The sequence below is a fragment of the Poecilia latipinna genome, unplaced genomic scaffold (genome assembly GCF_001443285.1).
Source record: "Poecilia latipinna isolate Pla-1442-1.1 unplaced genomic scaffold, P_latipinna-1.0 Scaffold1307, whole genome shotgun sequence".
Taxonomy (NCBI): domain Eukaryota; kingdom Metazoa; phylum Chordata; class Actinopteri; order Cyprinodontiformes; family Poeciliidae; genus Poecilia; species Poecilia latipinna.
Window position 1 is genome coordinate 81,239 of NW_015113923.1, and position 13,977 is coordinate 95,215.

Genomic DNA, 13,977 nt, shown 5'->3' on the forward strand with positions numbered 1-13,977 from the left:
TATATATATATATATATATATATATATATATATATATATATATATATATATATATATATATATATATATATATATATATATATATATATATATATATTTTTTTTTTTTATATAAAAAAAAAAATTTCTCTTTTTGTGAAAAAAAGAAAAGAAAAAAAAGTATCTTAACCAGTTCATTTTTGTTTTCAGGGTCTCTGCTTCGCCGCCGTACCTCATCACTCTCAGACCCTCAATCATCCCTTTTCCCACGGCTTTTCTCTGGGGACTACTGTAGTGCAGGACGGATACGCCGCGCTCTGTCTGGACTGGTGCTGAAACCACCACGTCTACACTGGTCAGGACCTTCCAACACAGACCGTCATTATGGCCACAAACGGGACCAAAGCCTCGGACGGACACGTCTTAACCGAGACCGTGAACGACGCGCCCAGCACCACGCCAAATGACAAACCCAAAACACTGGTGGTGAAGGTGCAGAAGACGAAAAAGGACATACCAGAGAGAGAAACGTGGGGTGGGAAATTTGACTTTCTCCTCTCTTGTGTCGGATACGCAATCGGACTGGGAAATGTGTGGAGATTTCCTTACTTGTGTGGGAAAAACGGCGGAGGTAATCAGGAATAATTTCACTATTTTCAACAAACACCAAAACGGAACGTAAAGGTGACGCGACCAAAGATCGAGAGTCTGATTCCGGAGAGTTTGAAATAAAAGAGATCTTAAGTGTATCTTCACAACAACGCCGTGCGTAATTGCGCACAAGCAGAAATAAGAGAAAATCTGCGCGCTTTTCTGGGTGCAGCCTGAAACCAAATACTCCCTCTGCCAAGTAACATGTTGGATTATAGTGAATATTAATTTCATGATTCACACACTTTTGCTTCTCACCTCTCATCCAGGGGCCTTCTTGATTCCCTACTTTTTGACGCTGGTATTTGCTGGCATGCCCCTGTTCTTTCTGGAGACGGCTCTCGGTCAATACACTTCTATTGGAGGTCTGGGAGTGTGGAAGCTGGCCCCGATGTTCAAAGGTAATAAAATACATAACTAACCGGCTTAACTTATTATTAGTTGGAGCTTCATTATTAACGTGTGATTGTTATGTTCCTATGTCGAAAATGTATATTCTAAACAGTTTGTCTTTACTGTACTATGACAAAGAAGCGATTGGAATGCATGTAATTGAAATTGAATCTTTGTTTGATTTTATTATATTGGTTGGTAGTGAGTATATATTTCTGAATACAAACTGAATCTGTTTGTCTTATAAAATGTCTTCAGGTGGCTTTTCTTTTTTTGTCAAAACTGCATTAATTTTAGTGAACTGAATTTAAATAAACAGATTTGAATAGAGGTCAGATAATGTCAAACCTTACCTTTCAAACTACTTTTATACTTTTTTTCCACTTTTTTTTTAACGTAGAGTTAACATTATTCTTGTATTTTGTGTTCCAGGTGTGGGTCTGGCTGCTGCTGTTCTGTCTTTTTGGCTCAATATCTATTACATTGTGATCATTGCTTGGGCTATTTACTATCTGTACAACTCCTTCACCGCTGTGAGTATATTCACTCTGTAAAATCATGACACCCTCTCCCTTTATGCCATTCAAAGAATAGCCGTTCTTTTTAATGTATCTTTACATTGTAATTTACTTTAGTCATGTGGCAGGCTGCTTGCCAGAGCCTCTTATGTAAGGCTGCACAACCCTTTAACAGAGTATGACTTTTATTACTTCCTTTCCCGCATAATTAGCGCCTCACACAAGGTATTGATAAATGCATTCTGCGATGAAGCATTCACTCCACTGAGAAAACCATGAAATCTCAATGTCCCGAATGAGCATCACAGTCTTGGCTGCTTGACAGCCTGAGAGAATGGGACTCGGCGATGGGAGCGGGTTTGAGGAAAAAAAGAGCTTTCTCCCCGTCTCTATGTGTGCTTTTTTTTTTCTTCTCCTCATTTTCAGGACCTGCCATGGAAGACATGTGGCAATGCTTGGAACACAGATCGCTGCTACACCAACTACACCATCGCGGACACGACAAACCTCACCAGTGCTGTGGTGGAGTTCTGGGAGTAAGTTGGACATCTGAGTTGCCACAGTCTGAAATGTTGTGAACAGATTAAATGCGATAAGGTCACTGCCTGCCAGTGAGGGTAAGGAAGGGTCAGATTAGGGGTCAGAGATAGGCTGACGTAGCAGTTTGCGTGCTATGAACCAGATCCTTCAGTGGAGAATTTGCTTCAAGACATTATGAGAAATTACAAAAAAAAACAAAAACGTAACTTCAAAACAGATGCAAACAATACAATACAAAATACAAAAAAGTAATAATAATAATAATAATAATAATAATAATAATTTTGGGGCTTCTGAAAAGATTCAGGGGGAAATTTAAGTCTCTAAACACCAAGATGCATGCATGCATATTTGTGCATGTATGAGATTCATGTTACTTTTCTGCATAACAGTTTGGCCACTGCTTTTTCGCTGCAGACGTAACATGCACCAGCTGACGGACGGTTTGGAAAAGCCTGGGGAGGTCAGGATTCCACTGGCCATCACGCTCGCCATCGCATGGGTGCTCGTCTATTTCTGTATCTGGAAGGGGGTCAGCTGGACAGGGAAAGTGAGTATGCAAAGGGGCTAAACAAACAGACAAGGATCACTGATGAAATATGTTCTAGAAACTGCTTTACTGCTTATTGGTGTAGTTTTTTGTCATTGGCGTACAGTACACCTTATAATAAATAACAAAAAGAAAACTCTTTAATTCAAGCAATTATTTGCTTATTTTTCAAAAAAGTCAGTGTCCTCTTCATTTTAATGACTTATTAGGTTAAATGCACAGACGCAACATTGGTTGAGATAAGAAGGTGAAAGTGCACTGGGAGTGTGCTGAACCTACTCATCCTGAGGTCATTTGCCTCAGAGGAAGAGCTGACTGGGACTCTGTGCAGTGCTGTGGGAATGGTGCCACAGTAACACAGTAAATTGACAATTTGAGCTAAATAGCTTCTTTGCAGAATGAATATACTCAATCCAACATGTAGTTGTAGTTCACAGAATATAGCGATTGCTCTAACAGTGACGTGTCTCACAGGTTGTCTACTTCTCGGCAACATACCCTTACTTTATGCTGTTCATCCTGTTTTGCCGTGGCGTCACTCTGCCTGGAGCTATTGACGGGATTCTCTTCTACATCACACCAGACTTCCAGAAACTCAAAGAGTCTGAGGTGAGCCTTTTGACTTCTTGTGTTGAGAAAGATACAACTATGTGACATAAACTGCAGCGCAGGAGGCTCCAGAGGATGAGCTGTGCCAGAAAATGGATGAGTTTCACTTTTTTGACATAACATTTCCAAAGTTGTGGGTAGACTACAGAGAGGTGTTTTTGTGGAAGAACATTCAAAGTGCTGATATGTTAATGGAATTTTTTTCAGATATAGTGCTTTGCAAAGTATTTTGACATTTTTGTCGCCTTACAACCGCAATTTTTTATGGGAATTTTTTTGATAGACCAACACAAAGTAGAACATAATAAGTGATGTAGAAGGAAAATGATGTATGGTTTTCTAAATAAAAAAAAACATGAAAAGAGTAACATGCCTTCATATCCTTTCCCTTTGCACTGGTTCCTCTAAAAAAGTTCAAACAGCTAACTTCAGAAGTTACCAAACTCAATAAGACTGCATTAACTTCTCTATGATTCTCAGTTTAAGTGGAAAAAATTTATGACAGAACATTTTTTGTGCTCTAAATTTTGAAAAAAAAAAAAATGGCAAGAAAGTAAAAAACAAGAGTCTTACTTAGTGTTGCCACAAATGTGTGTTGCTTTGTCACGTGCAATCCCAGCTATTTGACTATGACGTTTGCATTTTGGTAAAACCACAATGGATACAGATCAATGCACACAATACCAATGCACACAATACAATGCAATCAAAAGCTAAACATAAATGTTGCTGATCAGTTTAAATTCAAAGGATATGTGGCCAATGTTTAATTAATTCACGTTTGAATGTCACTATTGAGATAATGCAGCACTTTTAATATTGAGAAGAAGAGGTGAGAACAGCGTGATGAGAGTGGAGGGTTTTTTTTCCTATTACCGTTTAAACAAAATAATGAACATTTCAATATCAATCCTTCAAGTTAATGATTTTGAAAAAAAAATGCTGCAACACAAACAAAATGTACAGATATTCATTTATGCACAGTGACTGGAATATTTTCTAATCCCTGTGTGTCAGGTTTGGCTCGATGCTGCCACGCAGATCTTCTTTTCCTACGGTCTGGGATTAGGTTCTCTGATTGCTCTTGGCAGCTACAATCCCTTCAATAATAACGTCTACAGGTAGGTGACACAAGTATGCTGCCTTTCAGGCTCATTTATCCCTTCAAATGACGGAGTCTGTTTGTATGAGGTGTTAATATGCAGTTCTGCTCACCCACACAGCATTTTTACAGAAACTGTGCAAATGTCTCCAATGTGTTGCTTTTGTGTCAACTCTACAGTAAAAACCTTTCTTTATTTTTATTAGGGCAATTAACTACACAGGATTGAGTGTTAATTATTATTATAATTTTTTTTAACAATTAAACAATATATTTTATGTCTCATCCATAGTCAGCTTAAAGAATAAAGACTGATCAGGGGCAAAAGTGCACATATTGAACAATATTAAAGCACAGTGGTATTTAAAAAAAAAAAAGAGGTTAGCACAAACTGCATGCTGTGGCTCTGCAGGACGCAAAATGGCTTTCGACTTCTCCTTCCTCCTTTCCCCTCAAATGTCTCTCTCCAATGTGTGACGGGGTGATAAGGAATTGATACAGCCGTAACAATGGCCTGTGCTGTGTCTCTCCCCTGCAGAGATTCTATCATTGTCTGCTGCATCAACTCCTTCACCAGTATGTTCGCCGGCTTTGTCATCTTTTCCATTGTGGGATTCATGGCTAATGTAACAAAGAGGCCAATTGCTGATGTGGCAGCCTCAGGTAATTGCAATCAATGTTGAAACCTAAAATGCAACAATAGACACAAGGACAAGATAATGTGCATACATGAAAAGAAATTTCACTGAATTTTCTAAATTTACAATCAAAAAGAAATACTGGGATATTTATTAAAAGAATAACTTCCATTTATATAGTTTATTGTTTTATTTTTTTCTGTATTGTTATATTTGCTTAACATTTGCAAGGATCCTTCTTTATTTATACCAATAACATATGTTTAATACATTTCCCACTGTACATTTGAGCTAACAGTAACTTATCCTACATCAGGACCTGGCCTGGCATTTTTGGCTTATCCCGAAGCTGTCACCCAGCTGCCTGTCTCTCCTCTCTGGGCCATATTGTTTTTTTCCATGCTGCTGATGCTGGGAATCGACAGCCAGGTGAAAATAATCCAATGAATATGGTCTGTGTTTTGGACCGTTCCAATACGTATTATTGGTGTATTTAGCTAAAATAGTTTTTTAAAGCTCCAACTCACTACATGATTCTGACCTCATGTCACAGAATTTCGTTATTGCTACTTATCCTTGTACTTTGCAGTGATTTTAGTGTGTTAAGTGACACAGTTTTAAAATGGCTCTACAAACTTTGCAGTTCTGCACTGTGGAAGGTTTCATCACTGCACTGGTTGATGAGTTTCCTCACATCCTCCGAAAGCGTAGAGAAATCTTCATCGCTGTCGTCTGCCTTGTTTCCTATATTATTGGCCTGTCCAACATCACACAGGTAAATATGTGGACGTATCAAGCGTGAGTTTCCTCTATGTTTCTATTTTTCATGAGATTGATTCTAACAGAAATACAAGGCTGTTCACATAAATATTACCACTTGTACATTTTATAATTTCCGAAAGACAAGCTACAGTTTTCCTCTTTAACTTTTGAAGAGTGCCATGTGTAGTAGGACATTAAACTGCTATTTAATGCCCTACTAATAGCAGTTTAAACTGCTTTTTTTCTAATTTCCTGTAGCTGGTGTCTGTGCTGCAGTGCCAATGCTAATGCACCAGTGAGTGCCTCTGTGTTAGAGTTTTCCCCACTAAGAGAGAGAGAGAGAGAGAGAGAGAGAGAAAGAGAGAGACTGTTACCTCTGTGTGTCTTTGACTTGAAAGAGGGAAGGTCCTGACTGTTGTCGTTGTGTATGAACCAAACAGTTGTTTAAATGACTCAGTCTTCTTGAAGTTTCCGAATGATGTTTTGCAAAGGATACCATTTGGGGATTCTGATGAGCTCCTGGGTAGCTTTAGTGGATAATAATGGGGTTGCTTATAATACAAGTGATGTTTTCTTTTTAAACTTCTTTGCGAGGAACTGGACACGCACAATGATTTTAACACAAGATGGTCAGTCTGACTGATTTTGTAATTATATATTGATATCTATGTGTTATATCTTTGAGTGAGGGCATTGTTGTCAGCTGATCACCACCTGCTGGTGATACTCAAATAGGTGATATGGGTGAACTGAGAATACCTGGCAGTAAATCCTTTTCAGGACATTCTCAACTCATTCTGGAGAGTTTTTCAAAGTAATCCAGGAAAAGTTGAGGATTTTGAACTGGCCTTGCGCAGGATCTCCATATTGCAGATGTAGCTTTCATGAACTATGGACTTTAGAGACCACAGGAGCTTTTGACAGATACCATCAAGCTGAGGAGGGAAGCCTTTGGGAATTTTTTTTTACTCTTAAGATTTCTGAACAAATTGAGACACAGCAGATGTGCAGCAGAAGTGTGATTTTTGTGGTTAAAAGTGTGAAAAATTAAGTTTTCAAGGATTTTGAAGATGCATTGCAAAATGACTTTCATTTGGCCTTGGAAAGGTTTTTGAAGTATTGTTTGTTTAGCAATTTCAATAGAAAGATGAATAATACCATCATGTTAGGTTACCTTGGAATGGTGAACTGAAGACCTGGCTATTGTCAAACTGTATAAGGAATACTTATTTGATTGCCTCATTCGCAATGCCATCATATCCATTTAGGAAAGGCACAATGAAAGGACTTGTGGGAAACTTCACCAGTGCAGAGTTTGCTCTGGTACTTAAAAAGCTCCCAGGCAGCAAGTTGCCAAGATTTAAACCAACATACTGAAGATGTACATGTTATTATGTTTTCATTAATGACAGATGTCTTCAGTATCTTTGGAGAAAGGGGAGAAGCCTTTGATTCACCAGTGTCATTTTGGTTTTTCTCCTGGTTGTTGAAGAGTGACCTGGAAATTAACCCTTTTGGAATCACCAAGTGGTTTAGGATGAGTTTGGTTGTCTGGTCCAGAGGAGTTTTATGGACCTTGACATGCCATTCGACTGTGTCTGCCAAAACATTTTGTATTGGGTCCTGTCAGAGAACAGGGTACTGTTGTCCTTCAATCAACACAAGAGCTGTGTCTGCACCATCAGCACTATGTTAAGCTTGTTTCAAGTGCAGGCTGGCCTCAACCAGGGCTGGCACTGATCTTGTTTGTGGTGTTCACTGGCAGGATCTGAAAGGATAGTTGTGGAGAGAAGGGTGTCTGATTAGGCAATCTCTGGGGTTTCATCTTGGCATTTTGCTTTTTGGTCCTGTTGGGATCTTAGTGAATGTCAACAAATTTTAGACATTCACTAAAGTTTGATGCATCCAAGTTTGAATTAGCTAGAATGATATTTCCTGTCTGAGACCATGGATCATATCCAGGAAAAGGTGAATACTTCTCTCCAGTTTAGGCATCAGTGTATGCCTTCAGAGGATTAGTTTAAGTGTCTTGGTGTCTTGTTCACAAGTGATAATGGGATGGAGCAAGAGATGGATGGAAGGATTAGCAGCTCATACATTGATGATGGGTTGCCATGGTCTGTTGTGGTGAAGAAAGAACTGACCCAGGAACGCAGACCATGCGGTATGGGTTATGACCAAAAGATAGACAACCTAGATTTTAGTGATTGAAATGGGCTTCCTTCAAAAGATGACTTTGGTTTAGGGTATGGGTCACAGTCAACCAGAAGGGTGAGTTAAGGTGCCTCCTAGGTATCCTCTCCTTTGAAGGGGAATCCCAGGGCAGAATCACAAAGGTGTAGGGGCGATGCATCCCTTCTGACCTGGGAATGCCTAGGGACACCTCAGAACGAACTGGAGAGTGTTGTTGGGAAAGTGGACATCTAGGTTTCCCAACAGACCTATTAGCCCATTGACCTGATCTCAGATAACCAACGGTTGGATGGATAGGTCTTCTGTGACAATATTGTTTTTGTATCTCCAATAATAAAAAGCTGCTTGTTTGCTTTAATCTTCAGCTCACAGCCTCAAGATGGCTTTCATCTTTGGTAATCAATTTCCATAAAGCTGAATTTTCTAAAAAAAAAAAAAAAAAAAAAAAGGTTAATAAAAGGTACCAAACAATTGTAGCAACAACCTGTTTTTGACTGCCTCAGAATATTTTTTTCTTTTCTTTTTACTGTACATCTACCACTGCTTCATGAATGTGTTTGCTACTTGAATTTCAGACAGGTACATAGAGGTTTTGTTCAGAAATGCTAATGTCCTACTTGGCAGAAATTCATAGTGATAATTGTTTTTACACAAATCTTACAGTCTCGTAAGATTAGAGTGATTTTGTTACCCACTAGTCTGCTATCTTATTTATTCAAGCTTCCATTTTTAAACCTAATAGTTACATTGTCATTTAATATTGACTTTAGTATTGGACGGTCTTTTTATGGTTTATGGTCTACTTGAACCATGGTAATTGGAGTCTGGAGTCCTAGGCTTACAACAGTGTTTTAAATGAATACATGAAAAAATACAAATAATATTTCACCACAGGAAATTATTGTAGCTATGCATAAAACTCAGAGGTTAAATAATCCCTCTGTTCCCACAGAACTTGACTCTAAAAGGAAATTAACCACTTTTGGCAATGTAAACTTACAAGCTATTCTGTTTGTAATAAATGACCACAGTAATAGATCTCTTACAAGACACTGACTGAAATAATCCATATAAATATGTCACTGCTTCCCACAGCCATAGTCATTAGTGTAAACTCAGATTTTACACTTCATTATTCCTCCAGACCAGTTAGAGACTGTCCTGTACATAAATACAGCTACATTTTATGTTTGTGTTTACAATTTCCTACTTCAGTTGTCTCATTATCTTCGTTTAATCCTTAACTTGCAGGGTGGACTGTATGTGTTTAAGCTCTTTGACTACTACTCAGCGAGTGGAATGTCCCTGCTTTTCCTGGTCTTCTTTGAGTGCATCTCAATTTCATGGTTCTATGGTGAGCTTTTTTTTTAATAATGCATGTAAAAATGACTCAAGTCTCAAAAGTCATATGAAGATTGTGAAAAAAAACACATTTTTATCTTTTCCATTTTTTACATGCAGGTGTGAATAAATTCTTTGACAACATTGAGGAAATGATTGGCTACAGGCCCTGTCTGTGGTGGAAGGCCTGCTGGGTTGTTTTCACTCCTCTCATTGTGGCTGTAAGTGTTACCTGTTGTAGTATTTAACAATTAACCATTGCATGTATTTGAATCTTTACACATTCTGTCATGCTACATCCCCAAATGTCCCCATGTTGTTGTTGTTTTAAGAGAAAGATAAACCTATAGACGTTATGTTCACTGTGGATGCTTTTTACACGAAAGCTGGTCAGCATTATTGGAAAAATGGGATATAATGGACAAAATGTCGATCAATGTAAGATGCTGAGATATATTCTTTTGTCCCTCTGTTCTCCAGGGAGTGTTCTTGTTCAGTGCAGTGCAGATGGTTCCCCTTACTATGGGAGATTATGTGTTCCCTAGCTGGGGTCAGGGAGTTGGTTGGTTAATGGCCCTATCCTCCATGATTCTCATCCCAGGCTACATGGGCTACATGTTCCTGACGCTCAAAGGCACCTACAAAGAGGTAAGATGTTATCACCCTATGTATCTTCTTTTGAATTTATCTATTTAAACTCGGTGCACCATGCATCTGTTTGAATAAAGCTGCAAATTAGGCCCAGAATATTTGCATAATTCTGAAATCTGCAGCCAAGAAAATGGTGTTGTCAGTTTCTAGTGGATTACTGATTGTACAAGATAGTTTTTTTTTTTTTTAATAAACCCACTTTAGCTCACTGTACATTGGTATATTACAACAAAATAACCTCTCCAGATTTTATACAAAAAATAATCTTTAGAGGGATACTCAGTCACATTTGTTACCACAAAGTCAAACTGGAATCTATTAATCTAGAATCAACAGTAAGAATTAATTTGTTGACATGAAGCCAAAAGGGCACCCAATTGTAAAAGGGAAAAATGCTGAGCTTTACTTTGTCTTATTTTCTTCAGATGATTAAAACCAAAGTCTGGGACCATGATTCAGTGATTTTTAATGAGCAAACTCACAAGCATGCTTGATAGAGAAATAATAAACTGAAATGAAGAGTGTTACTCTGATAAAAGGATTAGTGAAAGAAAAATGATTAGTTATGTAAAGCAGTTTTTCCGTTTCAACAGCCACTGAGCTCTTGGAAAACCATCTGCAGTGATGGAGTCCTACTTCAGTGATCCGACTGTCCTAATCAATAACAGACAAAACTTTTTTAGCTCAGCATTTACATTATTGGCTGCTTGATATCTACTCCTGCACAATGTACAGAATGCAGCTCCCAGTGACATTTATAGCTTATAGATTCTGTAAGAGTAAATGTACCATAATTGCAGGCATTGCAAAAGAGGCTATCAGAGGCGAAATGCAGCTGTCAGATCGTGGTGTACCAGCTGATGGCTGATTGTGTAATTGTAGCAATCAGGCAGCTGAATGCTGCTCTGCTTTCAGGGCAACACTTGGTTTCACAAACACTTCATTAAAATGACTGGAGAAGTGTGCAGTCCAACTTGAAAAACTTCAAGTTTTTTTGATAATTTGGTACATTTCTTGGACACTGACATCCTTCTTGTGGTTGCAGCTGTGAATTGACCTTTTTACTGTGTAGGAAAAGAATCAACACATCCCCATTGAACTTTTTGTCATTGTTTCAACCACTACTCTGACCTGTAAGCCAAACAGAAATTACGTAACACATAGATGTAATTCTGATTAATTAAAATGTACTTACAAAAGAGAAAACAAAAAAGTCTTCAAGAGAAGCATGTAGGCTAATGATTTATGATCTGATGAAATATTGTTTTTTTGTAAAATCAATCATCAAGTGTGAAGGCTTTATATCCACTGTTACATATATGATTATATAAATCATATCTGCAGAAACTGTTTTTTTATCCCTCTGATCTTCTTCTCAGCGCCTGCGCATGATGATCAAACCTCTGGTTCTGGTGAAGGCTCAGGAAAATGGTCCAGATCAGCAGGCAGAAAGCCAGAATCAGAACCCTGCCAATGAGGAAGCCTACATCTAAAAAGAAATAACGAAGCTCTGCCTGCCTCTCTGTTTGAATGGCCAGACCGGCGCTGCACCGTAATCAAGGTTGGGAACAACCACTAGACTTCTACGTCTGCTTTTATTCACCTACCTCCTGGGGACATGTGAAACCAACTTGATTGCACGGTTATTTTAAAGGGGGTTGTTCTGTTTCTTTATTTTTATAATACAGAGATATAAAACTTATGATGAAGAAGAAGAAGAAAAAAACCCAGCAAAGTTGTTGTGATATTTTGAATTTCATTATGCAAAAGTTTAGCCTTCTTAGAAAAAGCAAATGTGACTTAGAGAACTACTGTATATTGAAGATATATAATTTAAATCTGAAGGCCCTCACTGATTCAATAATATCACTATGAAAATTATAATAATCAACTAATCTCAAAATACTGTACAAAGAAAATTGTGAGTAAAATGTATTTTATTTTGTAAATGAGATAAATACTTTTAAATGAATGCAGTGTAGCTGTTAAATAAAAAAAGCAAAGGTTTTATGGATTAAAAGTTTAATATAGATCAATTTCAAGCAAAGACAATGTGGGAATGTGCAACAGGTAAGGCCAAATCTGTTTGTATGTGTAAATTATATATTAGCCAAACTATCACTCCCTTGCAGAATCCTGCACCTCTTTGGAAATGTTTACTACTCTTGTTGGGGGCTACATTAGAAAAGCACAAGTACCTTGTGGTATTTTGAATACTTCTTTTTGGCATGACTGAAACCTGTGACAACAGCAAAAATAACTTATATAGGATACTTAGCAAGACTGTTATGACTGTTTCATTTGTTTTCTAAAGAACATATAATTTGTATGTTGTCTGAATCTCCGTTTAGGGTCATTTTTTTAGGTTATTTTCTATATGTGAACGTGAGAAGGACCAAATTGCTTGCTATAGTTTGAACAATTTGTGTAGGTGTGTCACCTGCAGACTAAATATGGATCCAATAATGCACCCTTTTGATGCAGAAAAGCAATAGTTAGGAAAAATAAAACAGCATCAGTGTACAAGCACAAGGTTATTCTATGGACTAAAGCTTCTAATATGAAAGGTATAGCCATTGTAGAAATCCCACAGTTGCTCTGTGCTCTTTACGGTTCCATTTTGAGAGCAATTGTTTGAAAAATGCATATTTTTAAGTAACTGAGGGATGGTTAAGTGGGGATAACATATTGAGTGAAGCAGTTGCTGCATGCTGCCTTGTCAGGTGCCCAGCGTTGGCGGTAGAAAAGTGGATTTCTGTGACAGCTACCGATGTTCTGCCTGTTCTTGTTTACTTGTATATCTGTCAAGTAACCCACTCCTCAGGAACAAATGTAGATATGACCAAACTGTTTTAGGCACCAACTTGATTCACTGAAACAATTATTACTTTATCTAGAAAAATGTAGTCATCGAAACCCCAAAAGTTTTTCTGTCCAAAAAGTCATGAAGATGCAAATCGTACAAAGTCTTTGTGATAAGATGCTGTGGGCTAAAATTTAAAACCTAATCTCAGCTTTGTGCTTTCTTGTTCTTATTACCTGTAATAGACATGATATGACAAGTCTGGGTGAAAATAGCACGGCATTGCTGTATTTACACAAATATTTGAAACAAAAACTGATCACATGATCCAATTACTTTCTTAAATAGACAAGTAGTGACTATTTCTGCAGCCACCAAACTAATGTAAGATATTGATTAAATTTTAAATATAATATCAGTGATTCCCTATTATAACATGAACTGCTTCATAAATACCATCTTGACAGATTTTCTAAAACAGTTCTACTACAAGACATGGGCATTTTAACTCTGGTGTGTGACATCTTCAAGACTCACATTAACAAGCAAAAAGAAATAATTATCCATATTTTCTATTGGTACCGCTCGATTGGTTGAAGGACGGGGTTTATAAATGTTTCATTTTCATTCGGAAATTTCACATGAAATATGTAGCTGGAAAAATGAACAGATAGGGAAAGTTTCTCCACACTTTTGTATGGCTAACAAGCAAATCAAATTAAATGACTAGAAATAAGTTGTGGGGGAAAAAATTACTATGAAAATCTCTTCGGAAAACAAAATCTCCAGGTTGTAGTAGAGAAATACAAAACAATATTATTAGTCTTTATTGCTAGCAGAAGTTATCCTAGTTAATGAGAGTATCAATTAGCAAATCCCACAGCGTTTTGAATTTATCCATAAATTGGGTGTTTTACCAGACAAATGCTAAAATTTCCTCTGAATACAACTATAAGTAGCCCAAAGGTAAAAGACAGTACAAGTACAAAGTTTCCTCATCACTCTATGTTTTGTTCAGCCAGCAATATTTCCAAACAATTGGATTTGTCTTTAGGAAAAATTGTTGTAGCTTTCTTTCAGGTCACTGTCAAGCACTTTCATTGTGGCACTTTCTCAAGCATCTCATTAAAAGGACTTTTAAACCAGTTGGAAGACAATGAGAGAAAAGTAATGCGAACGTTGATGTACCTTGATACCAGTAACCTATGCCTATTCTGTATTGGTCCTGGAATAAGGTGTATATGATTC

General features: G+C 37.5%; 1 protein-coding gene and 1 long non-coding RNA gene across 2 annotated transcripts in view; one reads left to right on the top strand and one right to left on the bottom strand.

Moving 5' to 3' along the window:
- slc6a1b (solute carrier family 6 member 1b) overlaps positions 1-11,650 on the top strand; it is a 16,261-nt gene extending 4,611 nt beyond the window's left edge. Inside the window, exons 2-15 of the mRNA XM_015055277.1 lie at positions 189-609; positions 899-1,030; positions 1,455-1,555; positions 1,967-2,076; positions 2,498-2,630; positions 3,105-3,239; positions 4,257-4,360; positions 4,880-5,004; positions 5,296-5,408; positions 5,623-5,754; positions 9,186-9,288; positions 9,396-9,496; positions 9,756-9,923; positions 11,306-11,650. Coding sequence (XP_014910763.1) covers positions 363-609; positions 899-1,030; positions 1,455-1,555; positions 1,967-2,076; positions 2,498-2,630; positions 3,105-3,239; positions 4,257-4,360; positions 4,880-5,004; positions 5,296-5,408; positions 5,623-5,754; positions 9,186-9,288; positions 9,396-9,496; positions 9,756-9,923; positions 11,306-11,419 — 1,818 coding nt within the window. The 5' untranslated portion in view covers positions 189-362 and the 3' untranslated portion in view covers positions 11,420-11,650. The remainder of the gene's footprint in view (positions 1-188; positions 610-898; positions 1,031-1,454; positions 1,556-1,966; positions 2,077-2,497; positions 2,631-3,104; positions 3,240-4,256; positions 4,361-4,879; positions 5,005-5,295; positions 5,409-5,622; positions 5,755-9,185; positions 9,289-9,395; positions 9,497-9,755; positions 9,924-11,305) is intronic.
- On the bottom strand, positions 5,798-9,179 carry LOC106961508 (uncharacterized). The gene is made up of 2 exons (XR_001427785.1): positions 7,935-9,179; positions 5,798-7,880 (listed from the first exon to the last, which is right to left on the bottom strand). It is a non-coding gene; the product is annotated as an uncharacterized LOC106961508 (long non-coding RNA).
- Positions 11,651-13,977: the final 2,327 nt, after the last annotated feature.